This window comes from Poecilia reticulata, chromosome 8 (assembly GCF_904066995.2).
Source record: "Poecilia reticulata chromosome 8, P_reticulata-male-v2, whole genome shotgun sequence".
Lineage (NCBI taxonomy): Eukaryota > Metazoa > Chordata > Actinopteri > Cyprinodontiformes > Poeciliidae > Poecilia > Poecilia reticulata.
The window spans coordinates 7,232,587-7,253,906 of record NC_088837.1 but is presented as its reverse complement, the minus strand read 5'-3'; the positions used below and the strand labels follow the sequence as shown (position 1 = coordinate 7,253,906).

At 42.7% G+C, this 21,320-nt stretch overlaps 1 protein-coding gene across 1 annotated transcript in view; it reads right to left on the bottom strand.

The window, feature by feature from the left end:
- Positions 1 to 21,320, bottom strand: part of ep300b (EP300 lysine acetyltransferase b) — a 30,457-nt gene that overhangs the window by 4,394 nt on the left and 4,743 nt on the right. The window contains 28 exon segments of the mRNA XM_008415570.3: positions 740 to 1,021; positions 1,177 to 1,338; positions 1,430 to 1,597; positions 2,418 to 2,583; positions 2,671 to 2,931; positions 3,562 to 3,712; positions 3,837 to 3,904; positions 4,134 to 4,211; positions 4,347 to 4,403; positions 6,054 to 6,134; positions 7,257 to 7,345; positions 8,478 to 8,717; positions 11,332 to 11,450; positions 11,978 to 12,173; positions 12,269 to 12,532; positions 12,617 to 13,138; positions 13,832 to 13,984; positions 14,108 to 14,193; positions 14,365 to 14,442; positions 15,329 to 15,521; positions 15,628 to 15,745; positions 15,843 to 15,971; positions 16,090 to 16,192; positions 17,049 to 17,148; positions 17,150 to 17,310; positions 17,420 to 17,533; positions 17,973 to 18,267; positions 20,394 to 20,573. Coding sequence (XP_008413792.2) covers positions 740 to 1,021; positions 1,177 to 1,338; positions 1,430 to 1,597; positions 2,418 to 2,583; positions 2,671 to 2,931; positions 3,562 to 3,712; positions 3,837 to 3,904; positions 4,134 to 4,211; positions 4,347 to 4,403; positions 6,054 to 6,134; positions 7,257 to 7,345; positions 8,478 to 8,717; positions 11,332 to 11,450; positions 11,978 to 12,173; positions 12,269 to 12,532; positions 12,617 to 13,138; positions 13,832 to 13,984; positions 14,108 to 14,193; positions 14,365 to 14,442; positions 15,329 to 15,521; positions 15,628 to 15,745; positions 15,843 to 15,971; positions 16,090 to 16,192; positions 17,049 to 17,148; positions 17,150 to 17,310; positions 17,420 to 17,533; positions 17,973 to 18,267; positions 20,394 to 20,573 — 4,614 coding nt within the window.

Sequence of the window (21,320 nt, the reverse complement as noted above, 5' to 3'; positions counted from 1 at the left end):
AAGATGTTTGTGTGTGTGACTCAGTTTTCTCCTGATTGAAAAGTCTTGTGAGAAAAACAAGATTAAATAGTTTTTTTTATGATCAAATTTAAGACCTGTGACATATCCAAGGCCAACACATTTTAAGGCCTTAATTTAGCTAAATGAATTTACAGGGTTTGTGCAGGTTTCACCAATTCAAACTAAAGACTTTTTAAGACCATTATAATTTACATTTAAGACCAGTTTCAAAACAGAAATGTACTAAAGAAACAGCCTTAACCCCTGCAGTGACAGGCTCTTTTCTTCAGAATGAATGCAGCATTGTATGAGTTGGAAATAAAAATGATCCCGTGGCGAAGACAAATGGGGTCCAGCCAACTGGCAATAAAATTGTTCTTAAACCATAACAAACACAAAAAAACCTAGCTAGCTAGAAAAGTTTGTTTCCTTTCTACTGAAGGAAATAAACCAACGGTTCCTGCTACTATGGTTATATACCTTATATATAATAAAACTTTATATTAGTTATGTAGTTAATACACCTTTTGCCAGCTAGCAATGGTATATTAGCTGCCATTTACTAGTACTAGTCACAGAAAGCAATGAAAAAGTGACTCAAGCGACTTAAGACCCGTGATTAACGTATTTAAGGCCAACTTAAATCTTTTAAACAAATTTAAGACATTTTAAGGCCTTAATTTTAGACACATCCTGTGTATATCCTGCAGTTTCCTCGTGGAAACGTGGACATTCTTACCTCACAAACGGTGCAGTGGAAGCGGGTCTCCACGTGATGTTTGCACTCGTTGCAGGTGTAGACGAAGCGGTCCTGGCTCTGGTTGTGGAGCTCCACCAGCATGCACATGGAGCTCCACATGGACCTCCTCAGGGAACTGAACTCCAAGTGCTTGTCGCGGGCCAGGGTCAGGAAGGCGTCGCGGCCGTCCATCAGGTCGCAAGCCATGAGAGGGTCGGGGTCGGTGATGGGGGGCAGAGAGTTGGCAGTGGGGCCGGCGATCAGGCGGATGACGAAGAAAACCTGCCAAAATGAAACAGAGAACGCTTGAGGAAACCTTTCCTGAAAACGGCCTTACTTTTTTCAACGTTTCAAACTTTTATTTTATCGTGTTCAAATCGATTTCAAAAGAACACACTAAAGTTTATGGGTGTAATAAAAGAAAAAAAAAGACATACCTCTTTGTGTTTCTCCATAGTGGCGTAGAGTTTCTGGGAAAGGTCATTGGAAACGCTGGGCATCCCCGGCTTCTTCTTGTTGGCTCGGCTCAGGCTGCTCTTGTTCTTGTTCGCCTTTTTATTGTTCTTCTTTTTGGCGTTCTTGCTGTCTCCTTTTGTGGCCTGTGGAGGTTTAAACGAAGACGGACGGAGTCAATAGCCGTCCAGAGGCGGCAGCGAGACGAGACCGCCGCGGATTCTTGTTCTGACTCACGTCGGTGCTCTCATTGGAGGTGCTGCTCTCCTCCCTCTTCCTCTCCTCCTCCTCCTGCTCCAGCTCCTTGATGCTCTCCTCCAGCACGTTGGGCCAGAAGTCGCCCTCGAAGTACGGCAGCTCCTTGGCACTCGTCAGGCGGTCTTCTGTCGCCTGCTTGAAAATGTCCTAAAAGTTCCCCCCCCCCAAAAAAAAAAGATTTAATGAAAAAGGAGGAGCCAAAGCAAACGAGTCATCTCCACTGAATTGATGTTGAGCTGTTAGCATGTTATGACAGCCACGAGACACACAGCAACAATCTTCAGTCAGAGGCTTATTCAGATTCGTTGCAACACTGACTGCTACCCGAGATCCTTCCTGCACACAACAACTATGTGAAGATACTTGGAAGATGAGTTATATGTAATTTCCCTTTTGGATAAATGAAGGAACTTTTGTTTTTCATTTGAATCGAATTAAAAAATATTTTTGCATTTATTTATCTCACAGAAGTTTTAATTTCATCCGTAGGTCCTTCATTATTATAGAGTTGTCTGTATTGTTTTTAGACTTTTTTTTATTTTTGTTTCTGTGCTGCTGTAAACAAGTGGATTTTTATTCATATTTTACAAATATAAACTTAAATGAATTTTATTGGGACTCCATGTCTTCCCACATGCTTTCTTTCTTTAGCTCATCTTCACATAAAATTCTGACCGGCTTCTTTGGAGTTTGTGGAAGAAAAGTATCCCCACAGCATGACGCAGCCACCACCAATGTGTTTATCGTAAACGGTACATTCAGGATGCTATTTTTCCGGTTTTTCAAAAACAACACTTTCTCTAATTCACACTCCTGTGAAACTTTGGTCATAAATTTACAATAAAATGTGACTTTTGATGTTGTGACGTGACGAAACGTCAAAAATTACAAACTTTTACAAAGTTTGGTTTCTTTAAAAACTACCCTGAAAACAAAGAGCAGCCGTATTCGTGATCGAAGGCGTCACCTTGTAGTCGTGGACGATTCGCTCAGCGACAGCCTTGTCCAGCATCTTCTTGTACCACTCCTGCAGCCGTTTGGGCTTCGGGATCTTCTGGTCCGGCGGGTGACAGTGGAAGATGTAGTCGTCTCCCTCGCTGGGAGGACACGCCCAAATGTGTCCCGTCGTATACCTGAGATCGCAAAACAGCTTTGAGTTTAATCTCCGCGTATTAAAACCCATCTTTTATGTTTTCCACAAGCGCCCTTTGCCATCTTACCCCAGTCTCCTGACGTACTCCAGGTAGCCCAGCAGGATCTCGTGGTAGACGGCGGTCCTCAGATGTCGCGGTTTAAAAAAGTGCACGCTGTCCAGGTACGAGATGTACACCCTTCTCTGGTTGGGCGGCGGGCAGTCGGAGCCGTACTCTTGGACGTGCATGCCGAAGAAACACACGTCGGCTCCGTCGATGTCCTCGAAGGCGAACAGGGCCTTCATCCTGTACGGGAACGACTCGGCCATCTCGCCGTTGTCCACGAACCTAGAAGAAAACGGCCGGGAAAGTCAAGAAAAGATCAAAATAACTTGAAATATATATTTAGCTGCCGTTTGTCATATAGCGCGACATACATCATTTGGTGCGACGTTCATAATTTTGACAAATAAACACCTTTGTTAGTAGAAAATTGGGTACATTTCAAGAGAACAGAAGGAAATTATCAGCAGCGAGGGTCTTATTGACGTCATTAAAATGAAATATCTTGTGCGATTAAGGAGCGGTGTTGTTCTTTGTATGATTAATTAGAAAACATTATCAAATTGTACCAGATTTCCACAAACACAGATATGAATAAAAGGAGTTATGATAAAATGTTGATGTAAAACATTTTAATTTAAAACAAAACAGCTTTCATGTCACACCACAGGATAATTTCTAGGACTGATGAAGCAAACTGACGGGAAAAAAATAAATGTAATTTCAATATAAAATCCAAATGAAAAGTACACTTTTGGAAAGAGTCACACTAACACAAAAAATAAACCTTCATGGACCAATACAAGAGTTTTGAAAAAACAAAACAAACAAAAAAATAAATAAAACATTTATCTTGCTTATTTGTCAAAAACTCACACTTAAGCTTATGGAGAAAGAAACCTGCCGAGCGCTCACCTGGACTTCATGCCCGGCTTGACCTCGACCACCTTGTCTGAGACGTGGACCACCCGGACGGTGACCTCTCCGGACTCGGGGTGGCTCTGCCGCTTGAGGTAGTCGTTCACTCGCGTCTCCAGGTAGTTCCCCAGCTTCGTCTGAGGAAGTCCTGCAACGAAACAAACGAATGAGATGGGGGAAAAAAGCCTCCTCTCATTAAGGGTCCAGAGTGTCGGCGACGTACGTCACAGACGAAACGAAAGCAGAATGTTCGCTTGTACAGCTTCACTTACTTTTGGCTGCGTATTTGTTCTCCTTTCGCGTCTTATTGGCCTTCTTCAGGCAGTTGTCGCATACGAAGCTGCGAACGGAGAAGAAATAAATAAATCAGCTCTTAACACTGGAAAACTGCTCCCATGCTTATGTGACAAACAGACCACAGGAAGGGGGGGTTTAACTTTAAGGGATCACTGCTCTTTAATATTTCAAAGCCTTTTTTCTCCCCCCTGACTATTTTTAAAGGACTTCTGAAGAACCAAGACACGCTTTGAGCAACAGAGTGTGTGTGTTGTTCACGACGGCCTCCTTACCCTGACGGCCATATGGTTTCATTATGCAGAACGCAGATCTGGTGCATTTTACGACCGCAGTCGATACATTCCACGAGGCTGAGCAGAGACAAAACCAGAGTCAGGAAATGTGTATTGAGACGCTCCTGAGCGGAGGCCCGCTGGACGTTCACACCGCGCAGAATCAAATAACGACACTAGAGGAGGAAGAGCAGGAGGAGGAGGAACACTTACAGCTCAGGGTCGAGCGTGTCGTTCTTCTTTTTCTGGAACTGGTCTTTGTTGATGGACCTGTGGGGGGAAAAGAAGGGGAATATATTTGATTCTCTGAAGATTGAGTACAATTATGTGTAAAAGTTACATTTATTTTTCAAGTCTGACATCTTGATTATTACAGAAAACAAAACTAATAAACTTTAGTCCAGCATATTTCACAAAAAATAATTTTGAGAAGCAGAAACGGTATTAAATTCCCATTTTTTAGGAGACAAATGAAGTGAAAAGGAGAAGCTGAACTGTTCAAGATTATCCTTTTAGCATTTAGGCTTCCGAGTCTTGGAATATGTTGGGTTTGTTTAAAACCTTCTGTGGTTGAAATCGGTGGTAAAGAGTCTATGAGATCCTCAAAATATGATCAACTTGAGTTTAAACACCACAGGTTCAAGTATTTACACAATCCATTCGAATATCTGCTCCGGTGCTAGCCTGCATTCTGCTGCTTAACAGATGAGCCAAACGTTGTTTTAAAAACATGAATGCCTTATTTAAAATCAAGCTAGTTGATGCTACTTTAGTTTTCTGTTTTTGCAAAGTATTTCCAAAAAGAAGTTGCCACTTCCAAAAAGGAGTGGCAACACCGAGCTATGCTTCGTACAGCCAAAGAAAATTCTTCGGGACGTTTCTCTGCCGCCATTTTTGAAACCGCAGCATTTTGAAACGTCGGCAGACTTCACAGAAGCTACCAGAACATTTCTGCTCTTCAGAAGAAACAATAAAGTAGTGAAGTAGCCACTTTGATAAATTGTAAGCATTATTTTTGCAGCAATATTTGTCTTAATTTTTATGTCGTGACAGATTTAGAATCACTATTTTTCATAAACCCCAAAATCCTTTAGTTTTAATCTGAAAATACTACAGGAATGAAAGGATTAGTAGCGATTAATCAAATTGTGATTAATCAAACAAGTCATGATTAATCGAATGAATCTCGATTAATCGATTATTGAAATAATTGTCCACTAATTTATTAATTGGTTAGTTAGTCATTAACTGGAGAGCAAAGACTCTTAAAAAGTGTCATTTGTTGAAAGAACAACAGTCAGAGGAGGATTTAAGCCAAAACTGTACAAAAATTTTTTACATGTTGCATTCAAGATGAAACCTTCTTTGTAAATACATTTTTTTTAAAAAAGAAAGAAAAAACCTCCTATTGAGTACCTTTCCCCATCAAATTATTAATTAAAAATATAATGAAGAGATTAGAACAGTATTTTTTAGCTGAAAATTTTGTGACAAATGATCAGAATGCTATGTCATTGCATTTTAGGCATTAAAAATTTATTTTTTATGTAAACTTTTTTTTATTATTTGCATATTTTTATATAGTTCTAATATTGTGTAAAAAGGCTTGGGTGGCTAAATAAAAAATCTGCAGGTTGTGAAAATATGCGATTAATCGATTAATCATCAGAATAATTGATTGCTACAATGATCGTTAGCCGCTTCCCTACATTTCTATTTATTAAAGACGACTGAGTGCGACTCCTTTAGTAGAGTTAAGTAGGACTTTGAAAAATCTGCTCACACAGTAAAAACCTACAGACAGCTCTGTACTTCTGACCCATTATCACTCGTATGTAATCAAATCTGCTGAGGCAGTCAGTCGGTTTCAGATGGGCCAGCCGCTATGTTTTGTGTGTTTAAGAGTGTGACGGTACTCACGTCTGAGGCTGGGAGGGGTCGTCCCCCAGGGAAACGCTGTCGCCTTGGATTTCGTTGAAACACTTCTCACAGAAGTGGTACCTGTCAGCAAGAAGCCCATATTTTGGTGAACTACACCGTTCGTCATCAGCACAGCCAATCACAGAGAAGGAGCGAAGAAGCAGCCACCAATCAGGGCAGGGCAGGGCGGGGCAGGGCAGGCCGGGGGAGCGCGCACACACAGGTGGAGGCAAGGAGGGCAAGGTGGGTCGTCGCCAGGTAGGTAGCGGCCAATCATGATGCGCGGTTTTTGTGTGGGCGGGCGGGTTTTGAGATTGCGCATTAATTTTGGAGTGGATGATTGGTCACACCAAAAGCAGGCCAATGCAGACATCACAAGCGTAAAAAAAAGAAAGAAAAAAAAAACAAACAGGAAGGAGGGGGGAGAGGATGGAGATGGGGGAAAGGTCAAAATGAATTGTAAAGAAAAAAAAAAAAAAGACAGAAAATAAGTTGTTACAGGTTGGACACAAAGACAAAGATGGAGAGACAGAGGGGAAGGGGGCGAACGGGAGGTGGAAAAAAAAACAACCAACAGAGGACAGAGAGCCAAGGCAAAGCAAAGATTAGCATCAGACATCCAGTGGTAAACAACAACAACAACAAAAACATTACAGCAACATGAGAGAGCACTGGGAGCCGCGGGGCAGCAGAGCAGCGAGGATACGAGGCTCCAAATATGAAAAGGTGAATGAGGAAAAAGATAAAGCAACAGCGAGCCATCATCCTTTCTGCTCATTCATAAAGCGGGCGCCCTTCCTTCTGGTGGAGAAAACAAACGCACCCGGCTCCCAGGCAGAGAACACGCGAGCCCTCGGGTGTTACGGTTTTAGCCGGCGGCAACAACGGCGCCGCTAATAATCCACCGGCCGAGAAGAAGGGAGCCCACTTTATGAATGACATCATAAAAATAAAAAAAAAACAAAAACAGTGAACTATGAAGATGGTGATGGTGCCACGGTAAATATTTGAAGCCACAAATCAATCTCTTCTGTGATTGCACTGACTGATGCTTCGCTGCAGGAAATTTATTTAACGTGGGAAAACAAAATGCGACAGACTAGATGATCCCAGCAGCTTCACTTTTTTATCTCTCAAAATAACTAAATAAAATAAAATATAATAAGTGTTCCGAAAGCAGGTTCATCCTGAAAAGGGTCTTACCTGTTCTGGTAACTAAAATAAGAAGCATCGCGTTGGATGGTGCATAATTGTTTTCCGTAGCAGCAAAGAGTTTGGGGAGAAAACTCGTACTGTAAAAGCGAAGAGACAAAGAAAACAAAAAGAGAAATGTTAGAAAATGAACACAAACAGACATTCTTTCCTCAAAAAAAATAAAAATAAATAAACCACAACAATTCACACCTGTCCATCTCATCAGCTTCAAGTTCAGAAATTTCCAATGTTTAAAGTTACTGAAATATATTTCATGAACAGGCTTGAGAACATAGTGGCTTCAAAGAGTCGCAAAATAACATAAAGTTTCCCCAGTATTCTATCAACTCACTCACAAATGATGCTGGGATCACTCAAGTTCTCCCTTCTGTTATTCTGGTCGGCAACAGAAAATGTTTCTATAAAAGTTAAATCATTTTAGATGTCAACAAAGTTAAGAAAGCTAAAACAATGTTATGATGATATCACAAGAACTGCCACATTAGTAGCTTGTTAAAACATATGTGGCAAATAAAGTTGCTTTCAGTTCCTTTTGATAATGTTTTTATTGATCAAATACTAAGCTAACGTTAGCAACTGGTTACATACAGGGATTTTCCCCAGTGCATTATAAGCCTGGCAGGCCACCAGGCTTTACTTGTGCCCCCACCAGGCTTGGCATTGCTTTTTTTATTTAAGTTTTCATTAAATGTTTGAACTTTTAAGACTTTATAGTCGGTGTCAAGACATTAATCTTCCAATAAATCATAACTATCAAGTGATATTTTCAAATTTCCTGCCAACTTTAAACATTTTAAACTCAAAGACACGGCAGGCCGCAGGATGAATGACTGCTGAGAGCCCAAACCTTAACATATTTCTGTAAATTAATGGCCTGACTAAAAGTGATTTTTTTTTTTTTTGGGCCCTTAAACATTTTTTGGAAAGAAAAAGATTGTGATTTTGTTTGTTGCCAAAATTACTTTTGGAACAAAAATGACTTAGACCATTATTTTATGAAGGGAAGGTGGTGATATGATAAGAACATTGAGGGTGAAGGGATAGAATATCTGTCCATATCAAGAACGTCATCAGTAGATTTAGCGTAGGCCACAGCATCTCGAGCCCCTTATTACAGCATGTTTAGAGCACCATACTTTCCACTCTACCAGGTAAGAGACTCCCTTGTTTTCCTGAACCCACACACCAGATAATACAAATCCGATTTACCTTCCTCCCACAGCAGTAGCCCAGCCCCTGCATAACAGGGTCGATCTCCGACTCAAACACCTCGGCCAGCTTGGAGCAGTACTTGTAGACCCGCGACGTCTTTCGGTTGTACAGCCAGGCGTTGTTGAACATCAGCCAGATGTCCTCAATGTACTGCCACGGCTCCTCGTACTGCCCTGTGTCCAACTTGCGCTTAATGGTCGAGAGGTCCATGGGGTTCTTGACGATGTCGAAGTAGTCCTGGATTGGGATGGTCGCCCACGTTAGAGGTCAGGTTGAAGAGTTGAGGGAAAAAAAAAAAAAAAAAAAGGAAGGAGGGGGAAAAGGAAGAAGATGGGGAAAGAGGAGCCAGGCGGTTGATTCGTAAGTTGGGAGACGGAGGAGGACGAGCAGAGTCATCATCGACGTCGGGGAGAGGCATTGCAGGCGGCCGACAGGACCAGAGTAGGGAGAGAAGAGGGTGCAGGGGGACAATGTTGTTGAGCGCTGCAAAGAAGAAGGTTCATGTGCAAACAGAGAGACATGACAACTTCTGCCCTCCAGCTCTCTGCTTTGCACCCAACACGTCCAATCTAACTACCCGTCCCTGCCCCATCAGCCGGAAGACCAATCAGCTGCTGGTAAAATCTACCCAAAGACGCAGGTGGATTTTACAAGCATGTCATCGGTCAAATCGCCACCAACTGGCGCAGAGCTACTGACTTAGAAACACGGCTGAACAAAACCTCCATGATAAGCAACTGACCAGGGTGCAAAGCCATGAAAAGAAAGAGCAACAGGCAGGACGGATCTGCGCTTTTAAGCTACAATGCCAGCAGCATGAGTGGTGATGAGGTGACAGCGCTGAGGACAACAGTGTTGAGGTGAAGCAAGCGCGTCGGCGGCTGGAGGGTTCGCCGAGCCGTTTTCCAGTTCGCTTCTCCTGAAAACGCAGCGCCGTTCGACAGAGAAGCGAAGAGGAGGGCGAGCAGAAGAATAGGCTTTTTAGGCGCTCCAACAACGAAGAAGAAAAAAAAAAAAAGACTAATAGGTGTGAGTTTCAAAGAGCAGGGTCCATCTCAGTGTCACTATGGCAACAAGAGATATGAAAAGACCCTCGTATCTGAATGGAGCCACTCACACAAACAAACAAGTGATGCATATTAGCAAGACAGGCTGCAGAGCCACACTCCAGTTGTTTGGGCAGAAAAATAAATTAAATGAATCGAGATATTTCTAGATATTTTCAAAACAAAACATTTTGTGCGGCAATATTCGTACAACCACAAACTTCAGTGAATTTTATTGGGATTTTATGTGATGGACTAACACATGGTGATGCAGAACTGGCGAGTGGACCGTAAGCGATACATCGTTTCCACAATTAAGCATGAACCGTAACGATGCGTTTCTTTGTTGCATTCGACTCCCAAGTGACTACATTGCAGAGTGGTGAGCACAGCTAGCTAAAAAGTTAGTTGTGACCATAAACATTAATTACGCTAACGCGCTACACCAACACGATATTTAGAGGAAGCTAAAGTTAAAGCTCTATACCAACATGGTATTTAGCAAAAGCTAATGCTAACCACCATATAAGCATGGTATTTAGTGGATGCTAAAGATAAAACGCAATACCAACATGGTATTTAGTGGAAGCTAATGCTAAAACGCTACAGCAACATGGTATTAATAAGGAGCTAATGCTAAAAAAACCAACTTTCTCTCAAATTATATATGTAATTTAAAGACTACAACCAATTTAATTTTGACATTATTATTTACATGTCCTATAATATCCTTGGCTGACCTCACCGTGTAGGTCAATGGTCGTGACTTGGGGGTAAGCTTGCAGTCATCTTGTACCGTTTGTGAAGATCGTCAGTGATTAGTTGTTAGTTTGATACACATGCAAAGCTTAAAATGCTGCTTTACATCTTAAGCTAAAACTTCGCAGCTGTGCATCTTGGTCTGCATTACACTGAGATTAAATTCTGGTCATGTAAGGGTATTAATACAAATTAAACTGAAAACCATGTATGTTTACTCCCCACATTTAAGCCCTACCAACAAAATCCATTGATGTTTGCGGTTGTAACGCTACAAAATGTGAAAAATGTCAAAGGAAATGAACACTATTGCAAGGCGTTGTAAAAGTTGCATCACTTGACTTTGGAGGACGTGGGAGATGTGGTCTTGCTGATCTGCTACTTTGGTCTATTTTAGATCTCTCCAGTCTTAGCAAAATACTGTCGCCTTCAATTGAGATGCAGTGAAAGCAGCAGAGCCTGAGTGCCAAGCGCCTCCAACCTGAACACTGTTAAACCGCTGCTGGTGAGGAAATGCGTTAGAAAGCTAGCAATGGTTTATGAGGATGAAATGAATAAATAATAAAAAAAAAAGGTGTACAAAATGAAGTCGATAAATAAAAGCATCTGGCCCATGAACAGTACATTTTTTATAATTAATTCCACTTCATGTTTATTAAAATAAAGTGTGCAGCGATCCACTAATATAAAGGATATTTAGAATCAATGGAAAGCAAAACTGTAATGTTCTTGTAATGTAATAATTGTTCATAAGAGCCACTGCTTTGATTTACAAGCTTAACACAACAAACACACACACACAAGCCTAAATATTTTCTATGCTTTCAGCATGCAATAAAAAAAGCAAAACAAAAAGCAGCAGCAAAAAGACTAAAAAAAACATTGATAGTAAAAACTATAGTAACTGTGGGGGAGGGGAAAAATGTACCCACAAAAAAAAAAAAAAAAAAAAAAAAAAAAAGGGTATGCTTGGATGGAGTTGAAGCAAAATGGCAGCCAGTGCAGTCCCTTACCAGGTTAGTTTTGTTACTAGTTCGAATACGTACGGGTATTCCCAGTAACGGGGGGTCCACCGGCTGGCGGAAAGGAAGGGACTCAGGGTCCTGGCGGTATAATGCCTCCAAGGTCGGCATCAAGGCCTGGCGCAGCTCCTCTGGCTTAAAGACTGGAGGGGAAGGTGTGGGGAAAAACAAGATGGATATCAGAACCGCCTGAACCGAGATCTCTGCTGGTCAAAGAGCTCCAGGGTCGACTGGTAGGGAAAATACAAACTGAGTCTTTTATTTACACCCTCAATACGTACAGAATAGAAAATACTGAACCAGGGCTACAATGTAAATATGAGTAAAAATAATAATAATAATAATTAAATGTACCCACAATGCACATAGCAACAGAAGTGAGCCAGTGAGGAAGACGAATGTCGTCCAACTAACCCAAGACAGACGTGAAACAAAAAGCTAGCTAGCAAGGATTCATTAGCAGCTAGTTAGCAGCAGTAGAATATGTAAAACTTTAAAGTTTGGACTTTAACATTAGCTGAGCCAACAATCTGCCCTGTTCAAACCTTATTGAGACGTTACGATAAACCGTTTAAACTTTTACACTTGGAACTGGATGAGGAAAACTTCAAAAAGTCTAGTTAAGTGTTTTCTAAACAAATTAAGCTCATCGCTTTGACATTGCTCTTACTTTTCTTCTTGCTCTGACTGCTGGCTGAGGAGCTGTTGGTGGCTGGTGACCCTGATCCCTGCTCTTCCTCTTTGGGCTCCTTCTTCACCTCCGGCTTCTTGTCTTCGCTCGATGCCGCCACCGCCGACCCAGAAGACGTCGACGTGTCCATGGGCTCAGCTTTACACGCTTCTCCTGGCGGCTTCTCGTCCTCAACCTGCGAGGACGATCAGGAGTATTAGTGCAGGAATGTTTTTCCCTTATTGTTATCAAACATTTATCATGCATAGAGATGAGTTTGGACAATCTTACCTCTGGTTTCTCTTCTTTCTTCACCTCAGAATGAGCCTTGCACATCTTCCCCTTGCTGTTTCCCTCAGTGTCGCCCCCTGCATCATCATCATCATCCTCTTCCTCCTCCTCCTCTTCTTCCTTTTCCACCTTTACCTTGATGTTGTCCTGGCTCTGAGCGAGGCCCTCTGCGGGGGCGAGCTGGGAGTTGTGGCCGGAGCTGCTTGTAATTGACGCCGGGGACGAAACTTGTCCTTCGGCTGTCAGGGAAGTCTTAGGAGAGGGCTGAGAAGAAGGGAACAGTTTAAGAATCACAAGTGCAGCTTTTTCTATTCAACATTATTCAGGAAAAGTCGGGAGTGAACTCACTGGGGTGTGCGGCAGCGGCGGCACGTGATCGTTCAGGGTCGGGACCGAGGGAATCTGAGCTGCTGGGGGCTCCGGAGATGCAACGCCCCCAATCGATTGCTGTGGAAACTGGTTGGGTTTTTCTGAGTTCGCCGTTGGAGCTGACGGAGCAGGATGCAGCATTTGCGACGTTTGTTGTTGTTGTTGATGCTGCTGCTGATGATGTTGTTGGGGGTGTTGCGGGGTGGCCACTTGCGGTGTGTTCGGGGTCTGTGGCTGAGGCGTTTGAGAGCGGGGCAGCGTAGGTGGCGTCTGATGCGGCTGCGGCGTCAAGCTGCGCGCCGGCGACGGGGAGTTTGTGCGGACGGACGGGCAGTGAGGGAAGGGGGAGGGCTGGGTGGAGGGTGGGTGGAGGTTGGGCAGCGGCCCTGGACCGTTGCCGTTGGAGGGACCAAAAGATCCCCCGGAGCACGGGACCGAGGAGGCGGACTGCGCAGCGGGGCTGCTGGCGGGGATGGATGGAGGCGTCGACATCTGGTTCTGCTGAAGTGGATCAGGCACAAAATGGATATTTCTGCATCAAAGGGGAAGTATTGTGTGTTTTCCAGGCATATAGCGCCATTTTCTATCACAATCAAGTAACTATGTTACCTCCAGCTGCTATAGAAATGCTCCATATATCAAATTTGACTTCTAAGAAATTTGATATTTAACACCGTGAAATTGGGCCTCTGCCTCTTTAAAAACTCCTGCTTTTTCTGAAACTCCGTCTACAAGAAGTTTATAACAGCGCTCCCCTTCAATAGTGTTTTTTCACTGAGAAGAAGCTCGTATAATGAGCTCAGCTGATGCACAGCTCCACCAGGTGTTTGCTAATTGCTGCTGGCTAGTCTGAAGGAGCTCAGTGGGTGGAGAGCTAGGAGGGGGCTGCTCTGTGAGGCTGAAGCTCGGAAACTGCAGCTCCAAGATGGAGTTGCCTGTTGCTAGATCCACCCAGGCGTTTTGCACAGCGGAATAGTTGCCATGGAGATTAGAGAATTTCTCAAACATGCATGAAAGAATCAATTCAACACTCCAGGTATGTTTTTGATAAGGGAATAACATTATAACATGATGTAAAGCTCAATTTTACACGATGCTGCTCCTTTAAAACTTTCCCAAATAGAAGTCAGTGAAACAGGAAAACTGCAGATCTCTTTAAAGTTTAGGAGATGAACTCCAAGGTGTGACTCTTACAGAAGGCACCGCAGCCTGCGATCCAGGCTGGTTCATCCCAACAGGACCAGAACCGAGACCGGGACTGGAGCCAGGAAACTGGCCTGGAGGAAGGTACTGGGTCTGAAGCTGTGGGGCGCCAGGCTGACCCATCCGTGTTGCTCCCATTCCCATCTGGAAACAAAAACAACAACAACAAGCAATGCAACAAATCCTTCATTTTCTTTAAGCAACACAAAGCGCTTTGGTTTCAATCCTCAAAAATGACGTGTGACATCATGAGACACTGAGGCTAACCTGGTTCATTTGAGGGTTGTGAGGAAGAGGAGGCGTTGACCTCTGACCCATATTCTGCATCCCCATCTGAGCAAACTGAGTCATTCCTAAAAGCATCAAAAGGGAATCAGAATCATTATTAAAATGCCATCATGTTATGATTGTACATGATCAGAATCTTCACCTAAAATGAGTAGAAACCATTTACTTTTAATGACACCAAGTCAATGTACGTTACTACGAGTTCTGATTCACGTTTTCAGGGTAAACAGACACACCTGGTGGGTTCTGCATCCTGTTGACCATCTGATTTGGACCAGCAGGTCTGATCATGGACGGGTCGGGATGAGGACCATCTGAAAGGAGGACAAATCGATCACAAAAATGTTACAGAAAACATGTAAGCATCTCTGGCAGGGATGTTTCTAAAAAAACATAATAAATTGTGTTTTACTGCAGTAGAAAAACCACTTTGAATTTACTTTTCTTTTCTTTTTTTAAATCTACATATTTAGATTTTCTGCAAGAAAAGAAAAAATTTATATTTGTGATCCTACGGAATATAAATTCCTAGATTGTTGCTTTGAAGAGAAAGTCTGATTAAATTATTCATGAAACAAAATATTATTTAAAACTTTGGGTGCTTTTGTTTTTAATAGAAGGAACAATAATTATGCCACCAGTTTAAAACAATTAAATGTTCACTTTGTAAAATGACAAAGTGGGTATTAACTGTACCGTTCATCATTTATTGTGATAAAACGTCTTATGAAAATTTTAATGTCTCATTATCTTAAATTCTGGTTGATTTTGTTTAAAAGCACTCATAAATTGTCCATTGTCAAGATTGTTAGCTTTACCATTTTCTCCCGTTTGTTCAAATATCAATAAATTTGAAGATATGATAAAATGCAGTTGATATAAATCACTTTTTATGCGACTGGTGTCCTAAGGAAGCAAAGAGGAATGTTTTTTCAAGAGCAGCATTTGTGCTAGTGGGGCTATAAATGCTGCGACACGCAGTCTAAAAAAATAGTTCTGATTGTGTTTATCATCACAATACAACCACAATATATCGCGATAAAACTTTAAGTCCAAATCGCCCACCCCGAACCTTAACGTTTTCCCCCACATTAAATAAAATTTCTCTCATAAAAAGTAGATTGTTTTTTTCTTGTGAAATTATTTCAAGGTTTTTACTCATTTTCCCCAACAAGTCTGTCCAATAAATCGTTTACTTACTGGGAGGCTGTCCGGGCGGCCCCGGTGGCCCGGGGGGCTGGCCCATGCCAGGCGGACCCTGTGGGAGGCCAGACGTGGGAAGACAGGGCTGGCCGGGCATCATGCCCTGCTTTTGGAGCCGCGTCCTCCTCTTCTCCTCCAACTCCTTCTGGATCTTGTAGATCTTTTCCGCCAGAAGGTGGTAGTACTCCGCCTGGACGCAGCACAGCAGGAGGGTGGGAGGGAATTACGCAACACCGACAGCAAACACCCCGTGCTCGAGGCGCATTTTCTTCGCCCTCTGCGCGAGGGATGCCTACCCTGCTGTTCGCCGACTCGTACATGTCTCCCTCTACTTTCCGGGCGTAGGCCACCAAGTTCTCCATCCGCCTGTCTTTCAGCGCCGCGGGGTCGGGAGTGGGGAAGATGGCTTGCACTCTGTTGGAACGGAAACACGTTTGAGAATGTGAACTTTCTCTAAGCGGATGACGTGATCAGGCTCCAGGTGCTAAGCTGAAGGACAAAGCCGACTCACAGCTTGTGGACGAGGTGGTTGCGGAGGTCTTGCGTGATGTCTTCATGCCAAGACTTCCTCATCCCTGCGGCGGAAGGGGGCGTGGCCGTGGGCATGGAGCCCAGGCTCCCGACGGCGTCGTTCATCAAGCTGCGGTTGGGAGAGAACCAGACGACAGCTCAACATTTCAGCCGCCGCCGACTTTAAAACTTTGTCAAGAACGGTGAACCGTGTCGGTCCGAAGACGGAAAGCCGCAGCCGCTCTTGCCTTTGCGCGTTCATGCTGTGCAGCATGGCGTCCGGCAGCAGCGCAGACTGCTGGTTCGGAGACTGCACCCCGACGGCACCGTTCACTCCTATGGAGTTACCACCTGGTCGTAAAAGGCAAAAAAAATGTTTAGTAAGTCAGTTTTATTGGATTCTTATGCAACGTAGTTTATGAATAATAACCGGGGTGAGATGGATGCGTTCGACTCCAGCCACCAGCCGAGTCAACGCTTTGCAGAACAAGCCTTTTGCTGTAGTTGGAGCTGCTAGTCTAACCGAGACGACTCTACTACATCCGGGGTTTCGGCACGTTTCACCGACTCAAACGTAAGACTTTTTAAGACCACTGCGGATGAAATCTAAGACCTGTATTGTGACAGAAATGTACAAAAAAAATTAAATAAAAGATAAATTGGCAAAAAAAAAAACCTTTCACTTTTTCAAGATGGGTGTAAAAAAAAGCCAGCTGTCTACCATTTTATGGCCCTAGAAATTATTCTGTTCACTCTGTACCACAAGTCAAGAATGATAAAAATTTGGAAAACAAGTTAGAAAATAAAATAAAATTAGTAGAAAAAAGTCAGAATATTATGACTCTCGTATTATTTTGACTTTAAACTCAAAATTTGTAACATTGTGACTTTATTTTTGCAATTTTATGGCTATTCTCAAAATATTAAGACTATCCCCATTTCGATTAATTTTGCACTATTTAGACTTTGTAGTATGAATTTACTCATATTATTTCAACTTTATTCTTGTAATATGATGGCTTTTTTTCCCATTCATTGTTATTTTCCAAATATTATGACTTTATTCTCCCATTATTTCAACTTTATTTCTAATGTTTGTATTTTTAAATTTAATGAATTTTGTGGCCCCACCAGTAGTCTAAATGGGGCAAGAAGGGTTTCAGAAACCCCTGATCTAAACGCTGTGAGAATTGGAAACGGAACCGACCCAGTGGATTCAGAGTCCTCATTCCCGGCTGTCCGTGAAGGACTTGGTTCGGCATGGCGGTCTGTGGCGGCTGCTGCTGCTGTTGCTGCTGCTGCTTGCTGCGGCATCTGATTGCCCTGGTAGGTCAGGCCTAATGCAGCGTAGGCTCTCTCTATGGAGCTCGGGTCGATCTGGTTGGTAGGGTTCAGGCTCGGAGCACTCGACTGCCCGCCTGGCCCCGCGCCGCCTAAAGAGTTCACTAAGCTTACACTGTTGAGCAGAGCTGCAGTGACACGAGAGAGGAGGGGGAGAAAAAAATGAATATTTGTGATTTTAAACTTGGTTAATCATTACTCGACGGCAGCCAGCAGAGTGAGAAGAGAAACACTCACACTGCTGGTTCCTCTTGTCTCCGGCGTTTTTCAGCGGCAGGCACACGGGACAGTCGTGTCTCGTGCAGTTCTTCCAATGCGAGATGATCTGTCTGGACGAGGCACAGTGTGCAACTGAGGGACGAGACCAAAACAGATGTTTAGGCGAAACGAGCCGAAGTGTGAAAAATAAAGAAGAGAGAGCCGAGGAGATGCGCAAAACTGTGACAGAGTGAGACTGAAAGCAGTGACTTGACAAGAAAACGAGGCAAAAAGGGAAAAAATGAGTCAAAACGAAGACAGAAGGCAGAAGGCTAAGAAAGATCTTGTGTGAGTCATTCGATGCTATAAAACTACGTCCAGATGGAGGCTCGAAGAGAGCGGGAGAAAAAGACAAATGATGGAGGATCCGCCAGCCGAGAAGCGAATAACTCAACCTATATACGAGGGGGAAAAACCAGGAACAATCCAGGAAGTGAGAGAAAACAGTGAAAGCAGACCTGGTGCTTATGTTGAGGTGTCCACTAAAACAAAACAAAAAAAACACAACATTGATATCATTTATCCGACTCACCCTGGCAGGACTTGCCAGCCTGGCAATGAGTCATGTGGTTGAGCACGTTCTTCATGGTGCGGCAGTGGGGCAGGTTGCATTGCCGCACCTCCCCGTTGGCCTGCTCCCGCCGCTGGCACTTGTGCGCGTGGAGCAACAGGACGAGCTGCTGCTGGATGAGCTTCCGCTTCTCGGGGTCTGCGGTGGGGGGCGTGGCGCCCGGTCCCACCCCGACGGCGTTCAGTCCAACCTGGGCCCCACCGACCGATGCCGACACGCCACCAACTGCCCCGGGCTGCTGCTGCTGCTGAGCAGTCTACGATAGAGAAACAGATGAGTCTTAAACGGGGAGGCTTGTTCCTTGTTGAGCCTCACGCCACCGATACCAGGGGCAGATTTGAGCTCCCCCCCCCAAATCCTCATTACCAAACATAGACTTATTTGGTATCCATAGAAACATCAGACACTTGGCTGAAAGCTGGTAAAAAAAATAAACATTTGAGTTGAACAGGAAGCATTTTTGTTCATGCACAAGGGCTGAGGCAGGACAGACGTCAGTGAACAGGAGCCTTCATCAAAGACATTGTATGGAGCTCCGGAAGTGCCCGAAAAAAAAGGATATTTTGCTGGTATTCCTTTTCAAGTCTAGTGAGCCTTAATTTTATGTAATTTTTCTTTTTCTACTTTTTAAAGACACTGGATAAAAAATAAATTCAATAAATTTCATTGGATTCAAATAAAACAATTTCTTCTTATAATTGGATAAAAATGAATGTGGGCATTTCAAAAAATAAATGAAAAACGAGCAATTTTATGTATGTAAAAATATTTAAAAACCGGAAATCCAGTTTTTTTTTCATAAAAACCTCTATAAATTTTCTTTAGATTGCCTCAGCTACATCAATCCAAAAGCCTGTAGTCTTATTTATGATGGTTCTAAATGGTTCATATACTGTATAACGCACAAAATCCTAATTATGTAATGCTCTATCCTCATTTTCTCTGAAGCTATAGCAGTTGCTGTGACACAAAGTGTTAGCTTTATTTTGACACTAAGATTATTGAAATAGAGGCTGTAATTGGTGGGGAAAAACTCAATTAAACTTGAGAGTTCATTTAAACATACTTCAGAAATCTTGTAGTGTTTATGCCAAAACACCCATTTGGAAGTCTGAGGTCTGAGTCTAATAACACAAAAACACAATCCTGTCATTTTGGCTGGTTTTGAGTAATTAGTAGAAACAAAAAAAGGGAAACTCCGTTTCTTTTTCTGTTCTCGTAAATGTTAAGATTTGCGCTAAATTTAATACAACTCACAAGTGGAGAGCCCACCAATTCACTTTTTTTTTTGCCAGAACTTTAAAAATGTAGGTAAATGAATGAAAAAAAGCCAGTAATGAGCTGTTAATATTTGTCAATGAATGCATCGCCAAAGCAAGGGACGCAAACCAATAAATAGATTGTCTTGTTTTAACTTTATGTGCTGCTGGGAACAATCTGCCTTAAGCGCTAACGGTTATAGTTGGATATGCTGCCATTCTCCTCTGTTTACTCCAAACAGGAGGTGGATTATAGTCATGTGACTTAAGAGATGCAGCAACGGTAAACCCTGCTAACAAGTTAATCAAATCTAAAATACGGAGTATCTGCATCGGTTGCTGTTGGAAACCCCTTTTTGTCTCAGAACAAAACAAACCCAAAAAGAGAGGACAACACAATTTATGCTTTGACTCTTTAAACAAGGCAGAAAATTATAGCTGTTGTTTGTGAGCATAAAGTTAATCAGCTCAAAAAAACGCTTTCTGCAGCGGTTTTATTAGTTTTGACTCATTTCACCAAACAAAATGATATTGTGACCCGACAAACACTGGTGAGAGTTGATAAAAGTGAAAGTTGCTGATTTCTAGGGCTGTAATTATCATTATTAATCGGATTTAATAATGATAAATCGAATAATTAATCATTACCTAATTTAATAATTAATCAGTAATTGGAGTTTACAGACTCAAAAAAGGCCACTTGGCTGAAAGAACATAGAACAGTAAAAAAACACAAACTTGTAAAGAAAAAAAGGTTTCCTGCATTTTTAACAAAAAAAATAGTTAACTTTATCGCTTACAAACCAACCAAATTAACCAAATTATTTTCATCTTTTTATGTATTTCTAATTTCTGAAAAATACAATTAAGCATCAGAATAATCAATAGATTACTAAATATAGATAACTAAAATAATCGTTGATTGCAGCGCTACAGATTTCACTCACTGACACAAATGTATACAGTTTTGTCGTTTCTGGTCTCTCTCTGCTTCTTTTTAGCAGCCAAAAGTGTGCCGACTGTTGCGTCCGATATCACGTCACTAACATAAGGCTTAAAGCTCTAAACAGCCTGTAAATAGAAGGCGATATCTGTGAGCGAACACAAGTAAAACAAATCCTACCATCCCCGGAATGCCTTGACCAGGAGGTGTCTTCTTGTCCAAGTTGAACTGGGCGGCCATAGCGCTGGGCAGGCCTGCTTTATTCTGGAGTTGTGGGCCCAGCCCCTCTCCAGGCAGCCCCTGGCCAGCAGAATGGCTGTATGGGCCACCGTAGGACCCCGAGTTGGCCATCAAATTCATCTGACGAAGGATGGAGGAAAAACACAGCATGAGGGAAAAAGAGGACAAGTGACGGTTTCTCCGTACGCTTTGCTTTTTGAAAATCCCAAATACGTCTTGGGGGGGGGGGGAAAGCGGAGAAAAGCAAAAATATTTCAGACTCATTTACAACTAGATGCAGGAAAACGGCTCCATCCAGCCACTTACGGTTAACGGAGATGCTTCTGTACTTGTTTGGGAGAAAAATCACAACTGTAATGTGGTGTTCTGACTAGCAGGGAGGTTAACCATCGATACCACAGAGCTAACTGTGCAGCAGCTGCGAGTCCCGACACATGACCGCACTCTTCCCTGCACCTGCTGTAGAAAAACTCATCCTGAGAGTTTGAGCGCAAAACTACAGCTTCTTATCTACCCATTTAACTCTGTTAACAAAAACATCACTGCCTTTTTTAACTGCAAATGTACACGAACTATGGCTGAAGAGTCAATCGCTTCAAACCTCAACACAAGTCACAAACATTTTATGAGCTTTTTATGACATTTCTAACATTAAGATCATGTTTAGTTGTCATATTAAGGTGATAAAAGCAGTGGCGCCCATAAGGGGAGCCCAACGGGGGGCCGTGGCCCCGAACGAAAAATGATACCCCGCCCCCCTCCTCCTGAATCATGTCCAGGTCATACAGTCATTTTCTTCAGTCAATACATAAAAATAAAACAAATGTATTTAAATGTTTATACATTATACATACAGAATTTATTTTT